This window comes from Cannabis sativa, chromosome 6 (assembly GCF_029168945.1).
Source record: "Cannabis sativa cultivar Pink pepper isolate KNU-18-1 chromosome 6, ASM2916894v1, whole genome shotgun sequence".
Taxonomy (NCBI): domain Eukaryota; kingdom Viridiplantae; phylum Streptophyta; class Magnoliopsida; order Rosales; family Cannabaceae; genus Cannabis; species Cannabis sativa.
The window spans coordinates 71,466,757-71,474,082 of record NC_083606.1 but is presented as its reverse complement, the minus strand read 5'-3'; the positions used below and the strand labels follow the sequence as shown (position 1 = coordinate 71,474,082).

At 29.0% G+C, this 7,326-nt stretch overlaps 1 protein-coding gene across 1 annotated transcript; it reads left to right on the top strand.

Annotated features, from left to right (window-relative positions):
- The first annotated feature begins 1,702 nt into the window (after positions 1 to 1,702).
- Positions 1,703 to 4,528, top strand: LOC133039008 (xanthohumol 4-O-methyltransferase-like). Its single transcript, XM_061117799.1, has 2 exons — positions 1,703 to 2,859; positions 4,042 to 4,528. The coding sequence occupies exons 1-2, from the start codon at positions 2,047 to 2,049 to the stop codon at positions 4,339 to 4,341; spliced, it is 1,113 nt and encodes a 370-aa protein (XP_060973782.1). The 5' UTR covers positions 1,703 to 2,046; the 3' UTR covers positions 4,342 to 4,528.
- The last annotated feature ends 2,798 nt before the right edge of the window (positions 4,529 to 7,326 follow it).

The following is a 7,326-nucleotide window of genomic DNA, read 5'->3' as shown; positions in this document are numbered from 1 at the left end:
ATAATTAAAATGAAGATAGAGTAAAAAGCATCCGCTATAGCCTGTTTTTAGTACAATTCTTTAAATTTTTTAAAATTTCTATATTTTAGAGAAACTATATTGTAAGTACTTTTAGATTTCTCATTTTAAGAATTTGATTGGTTGAGAACATAACAGTTTAGTGCACATATATTACTAGTCTTATTTTTCAATGCGTTTTTTTTTTTTTTTTTTAATTAAGCCAAGTATTTAAGAAATTTTCTATAGAATTGATGAAAAACTTTTTCTTAATCACTGTACACGTTGACTAAATTAAATAAAAAAAAATAATATATTTTTGGATGATAAAAAACGAAAAAGTAGGTTTATGATAATATAATATAGTATAATTTTATTTGTTTATTTATTTATTTATTTTAAAAGAATATTTATTTATTGCAGGTTGTTAGTTTGTTTTCTCTCTACGTTCTTTTTCTTTGCCTTTTCTTGGTAGAAATTTTTATCTGATTCATACAATTTTTTCTTTTGTCAGCTAAACATGGACAGTGAGAAATAAATCAATGAATGAAAAAAGTAAATAAATAAAACAGCTACCACAAAAATTGTCTGAAAAAATAAAATAAGAATATAATACAATAATGACAACGACAAAAAAAAGGTTCTTTTTTGAGAAAAATAATAATAGTTTTTTGACATACAAGAAAGCTAATTGAGAAAAGAGAATGATTAAATATGTCATACATCAATCAATGTATTTATATGTATTTTTTTTTTTAGTATTGTTATTAAGTATTAGTAATTTATATTAGGTATAAGTAATATTTAGTAAATAGTTAGTTATTGATATTTTATAATAATTATTAAATTAAATTGTGTATAATTTAATATTTAATTATACTAATAATTACACATTTTAAGTTGTGCTTTTTTTTCTTCTTCTAAAGCAATAAATAGTATCTTTTGTTATATGTGAAAAAAAAAATACTATTCATTACTTTAAATATTTTATTAAATTTTTGTTTATTTTATATCTATGTATGTGTGTATATAATAATATCATAACATTTAAAATGAAAATATGTATTTCCGTAAATAGTGGCATATAAATTTTAACTTTTAATTAGTAGGTGATATAAACTTAATATTTATTATTTTTAGTGGTATAAATATTCAATATTTGTAAAATTGTAATTTTTTTCTAATTTCGTCAGACTTTGTTATTGTCTTAAACATGACATATATAAAAGGGGTAAGTTGAAAAATGCCTCTTTTATTCATCAATTAATCAAATTTACCTATAATTTTATATTTATTTGAAACATACCTCTTTTTATATGTATTGTACTCAAAATACCCTTACATAAGAGAATCACATGGGGAGTATCTTGAAGTGACAGGGGCAAAATTGATACAATGTTTAAAAACAGAGGTAAAAATGATAGATTTTAAAAAAGAAGGTAAAAATAAAAGAGGACAATATAAAAAGGGTATATAGTGTAATTTCCTCTATATAAAACTCAGATCTTAGATTATTGGGGCCTAGACATAAAAATATAGTATTACATATTTTTTTAATAAATTCAAAACAGATTCAACACTCACGAAACTGAAGGAAAATTACTGTTTTATAAATTTTAGGTACTTATATTACTAAAAATAAATATTAGGTTTATACCACTTAAAAACTTAAAACCTTAAGTACTTATGCTGCTATTTACTTTATGTATTTTAATGTACCAATAAAATAAAGAAATTGATATATGAGGTTATATACAAATTTAAGATAAAATAAATGAAGTAAAATTTTAATAATGTAATTTAAAGAATAGAGTAGAGAAATTGTTGTGAGTACGTGTGCCTAACACTCATAAAGTGTTAGACACAGGTGCCAAATAACTGTCTTTTCTTCCTTCCATGGCAAAAAAGTAGTTTATTCGGTTGAGATGTTGATCTATAAATACATGCATGCAATTGTTCACAAAAACTATAACAACCACTCCACCTTATATGTTATATAGAGAGAAACAAACAAAGAGTGCTTGCTAGAGAGAGAGGAAAGAAAAAACAATGGCTTCTGCAGTGAAAGGAGCAATACTAGCAATAGACAACGAAGCGAGCTTCCAAGATCAAGCAGAGATCTGGAAATACATGCTCAACTTCGGAGACTCCATGGCGCTAAAATGCGCCGTGGAGCTCAGACTCCCCGACATCCTCCACTCTGCAGATGGCCCAATGACACTCTCGGAAATCGCTGCCGCAATCCCTAACGCCCCGTCCCCACAAGCGTCGCACCTCTTCAGAGTCCTGCGTCTCCTCGTGCGTCGCAAAATTTTTACTTCCGAAGAAGACAAAGTGTCAGGTGAAACCCTTTATGGGCCCACAAAACTGTCGAGCTGGCTCCTCCACGAGCCAGCTCCAACATCTGACTCAGATGCCTCGATCATGACACTGGCTCCCATGTTAATCATGGAGAACCACCCGTGGCACGTGGACCCGTGGCACAAACTGAGCGAGTTCATCAGAGAAGGTGGACTCGCTCCGTTCGAGAAAGAACACGGGTACATGTTTGATTTCGCTGCGAAGAATCCTCTTTACAATAAATTGCTTAACAACGCGATGGCGTGCACGGCACGAATTACGATAAGAACATTATTGAGTCATTGTGGTGATGATCTTTTCAATGGGGTTGGATCTGTGGTTGATGTTGGTGGTGGGACTGGGAGATTTATTTCAGAAATAGTGAAATCATATCCTCATATTAAAGGGATTAATTTTGATAGATCTCATGTGATTTCTACTGCTCCAGCTTATCCTGGTGTCACTCATGTTGGGGGTGACATGTTTCAAGAGGTTCCTTCTGCTGATGCTGTTGTCACCAAGGTAACCTCATACCTCTTCTTACTATCTTATACTATCATATTCATACCTAATTGGTAATTAAATAAAAGTTAGTAACTAATAACTGTCTTTCTGTGGATCAGTGGTTAAAATAAAAAGTAAAAAAGTTTTCAAACCTCTTCTTTTATATATTACTATATAGTTTTTGAGTAATAATGATATACTACACAACTCAAATCACATATATTTTTTATACATAATGATTGACGTTTAATTTTGTCATAATTTTTTACAATATGTATTTTTTATTTTTATTTTGGGAGTGAGATATTCAAATTTAGGACCTCTTCTTTGCGAGAAGAAGTGTAAAATCATTGGACTATACCTATGAACACAATTTTTTTCTTGTATTTTTGTATTTCAGAAAGTCATATTATTTTCACTTTGCTTAATTTTATATAGCAGCAACGTAAAAACAACATTAAAAAATAGCCGTTTGTACTTTTATAAAAAAAATAAAAAATCAAAATTCTTACAAATGTTAGAAAACTATAAATCCCTATATTTATAAATTTTGTTATTTTTTGATATTTATGAAAACATTTTTATCTATATATATAATTTAATCGTACTTAGTACTACTTAGGTAGTAAATAGAGTTTATGCCATTTTTGTTTTCATTTATTTAAGAGTAATTTGCGGTATACATATTTAAATTTAACTTTCAATTGTAAATAAATATTTAAATTTAATTTTTGTCGATAATAATAACTAAGTTATATTTTTGGAACTCTATAAGTACCTGGTCATTAAATATCAAGTCATTATATATTCACGTGTTATTTTCTTATTAGTATATTTAATTTAATTTTTTTTTATAGTATATAAAAATTAATGACTTGCACCAATTAGGAATTTCCACGTAAAAATTTACATATTTAACAATCAAGTACTTACAGAGTTCCAGAAATATAATTTAGGTACTATTGCCGTCAAAAATTAAACTTAGATATTTATTTACAATCAGAAGTTAAATTTAAGTATTTATGCCGCAAATTACTATTTATTTAATTTTAAAATATATTTTGCATTTTAGTTAGAATAAAAAATAAGGTACATAGAAACAAAAATAACCCCACAATAATTATGAACAAATTTCATCACTTTCTTATTCTATTTTCACAAAAACTATTAAAAATATCTTCTTGTCATTATTATGTGCAGTGGGTATTGCATGACTGGGGAGATGAACTATGTGTGAAGCTATTGAAGAATTGCAGAAAAGCAATCCCAGAAAAAGGTGGGAAAGTGATAATAGTTGACATAGTTGTTGAGGCTGATGGGGAAGGAGTGTTTGATGACACTGGTGTTGTCTTTGATGTTCTTATGCTTGCTCATAACACTGGTGGAAAAGAAAGAACTGAGAAAGAGTGGAAATCTCTGTTGGACCAATCTGGTTTTCCTCGTTACAAAATCACCAAAATCCCTGCTTTGCAATCTGTCATTGAAGCCTATCCAAACTAATTAATTAGTTAATCCAATATTATATGTATAAATAAATAATGTTTAGCCAATTACTCTATAAGTATATATTCTTGTTCTCAAGAAGTGTATTTATGATGATTGGTTAATTGTTGTAAGTTTTAATTATGCATGTTTGTGTTATTATTGCCTTAATTAATTAGTGAAGTTATTGTGTCCTTAATTGCAATGTGGCTCCATTAATATTTTCATGTGTGAATTAGTGTGTGTATGTTTGTAATTTTTATTTGATATTTTAATTATGATTTGTTTTTATGGAGCCACCAATTATAATCTTAATTTTCACATCATAAATTATATAATTTCTTTTTAAATATTTTTATAACTTACTACCATTAAAAAAAGCTAATTATAATTTTTATTCTCTGAACTTTAACGTTTACAAAATTATGTACTAAATTTTTCTAAGCGCTAAAATTTTTTCTTAAAACTATTAAGATTGTCGGATTTAAGGACATTTGTCCGATTTCATTCAATTTTATTAATTATGTGATTGTCCATATAATACTCCACAAACTTTAATACACTACTACAAAAATCAGTTTCAGTGACTCATCTTGAGTGACTCTATAGAGTTTTAGTGACACTTCACTGCGTGTCACTGATGTGGGTGACTGGAAAGGTATTATTTAGTGACACATCAGCATGTGTCACTAAAACTTTATAGAGATTCTCATTGCACGTCACTATAGACTTTTAGAGTCTCAAGTTGTGAGACTCTAAAAATAATAGCCACTCTCCCAAAGTGTCACTATATCTATTTTTATTTTTAAAATAAATTATTTTCCTAATATTAATTTTTTTAAATATTCCATTTATATAATTTAAATGAATATAAATATTAATTTTAATAAATATAAATTATGATAATACACAAATTCATTTGAGCAATATAAATACACAGATTATTAACAAATACAATACACAATAATTAATACAATCTGTTTACAAAATTAAACTAAAATAATAATATTTATTTACAATATACAAATTTTTTCTATGAGAAAAAAAAACTAATAATGATAATGAAAAAGATAAAAAAAAAATACATAGAAGACTACAAACCCAAAAAAACCTACGAAGAAAAGAATAACAAAAAATCAGAAAAATTATCAAAACCCAAAAGTTGTAGAATCTTCAATCGCCCACCACTCCAAACAACCCCAATCGCCAACTCTAACAGCCACAATCATCTTCAATCTGAAAAAATAGATAAATTGTTCCATAGGATAGTGAAGCAAGAAGAAAAGAAAAGGGTTTCTTTGAGAAAAATAAATAGAGTGAGGTTCTTCTCTCCGGCGAGGGGTTCGTGGCTAACGACATCGGGGAGACAAGGGAACCGAAGGGTGGAGACCATGGGCGTTTGGGGCGGTGGAGCAGTGGGAGTCGAAGGGAGAACTTCATTCGTCATCATCGTGCGCAGGCGGTGGGAGGCCGGGAACGTCGCAGGCAGTGGGAGGCCGGGAACGTCGCACGCGGTGGGAGGCCGGGAACGTCACACGCAGTGGGAGGCCGGGAACGTCGATCTCATCGAAAGCTTTTTTTGGTGTGTGTGAATCTACAGCCGTAGGAAGAAACGGAATGAGAGAGAGAGTTTGGGTTTTCTAATTGCTGCTAGGGTTTGGTGTCTTTACATTCTCAATAAAAAAGACTTTATATTTTACTTTATCAATGAGAGAGAGAGTTCTGTTAAAAAATTAGGATTTTTTTTTTTTGAAACAAGATTTTTGTTCATTTAGGCGTGAAATTAGAGAGGCATGCTGTCTTTTTTTTTGTTTTAAAAAAGGCCATTTATTATTATTTATTATTAATTAAGTTTGGGAACATTTTCCAAGTAGTAATTATTTTTTAAAAAATAATTTTAAAAATAACTTTTAGTGATGCGCCAGACATGTTGGGATACATTTACCCAGTCGCAACTAGCGTGTCACTATAGGTCAACAATTTTTTTTTAAAAAAAAAATTATATAAATTATGGAATTACCCTTTAGTGACACTTTATATTTTTAGTGACACACATTGTATGATACTAATACCAAACATTTAGAGTCTAATTGTGCATGTCACTAAAAATTATTTCTAAATCTTTAGTGACCCACACTTTTCTGCGTGTCACTAAATAATGTCACTAAAGGTCTAAATTGTAGTAGTGATATCTACTAAATCATGTGCCTCGAATTTTGACATGTACTTGAATCATGCCCCCTGAACTTTCATCCATGTTAGACTTTCCTTATATTAAAATTAGATAAAAGTCATTAAATCCAACAATTTTAATAATTCAAAAGAGATTTTTAATGGTCTTAAAAGTTCAGGGGCATGATTTTGTATATATCAAAATTCGAGAAGCAAAAATCTTAATTAATCTGAAAAAAAAAAGCATTTATAAGGCACTCATGGTGCGTAGCACCACGATAAAGTGTCACCCTATAAGTGGGACATGATATTAAATTGCACCAATAACACCATGATGCCCTTTAGCATTTCTCTAAAAAAAAATTATATATCATTGCTTAAATTATATATGAGAAATGTTAAAAGGTATTAGTGGTGCCTAGCATCATCCTATGTGTCAATATTACTATTGATGCAATTAAGTATCGAGTCTCATATAACTTAATATTATAATTTTTAAAGAGTATCGCTAACTAATTATTAAGTGATACATCTAAAATGTTTTAGGCATTACTGGTACCCAATAACAGTACTTGTAATATATTATATATTTATTAATTTTTTTTATTTTGTTTCCTAGTGGCGTACGTTGGTATTATTGATTGGGAATTTCAAATTGACAGGCAAGTTATTTTTCACCATAGATTGATGATCCAAAAGTGAGTGAGCTTGTACTATTCCACACTAATGGGAAGAAAAAAAGAAGTGGACTAAACATAAATGCAAAGAAATTAAACACAAATTCAATGCATCCTATAATGTTAATAAAGCCATTAATATCATCAACCCAAT

Bases quoted from the DNA above. Each gene is read 5' to 3' on its own strand.
- LOC133039008 (XM_061117799.1), top strand. From the start codon at position 2,047: ATGGCTTCTGCAGTGAAAGGAGCAATACTAGCAATAGACAACGAAGCG. The intron at 2,860-4,041 runs GTAACCTCATAC...TATTATGTGCAG, and splicing joins CTGATGCTGTTGTCACCAAG to TGGGTATTGCATGACTGGGG.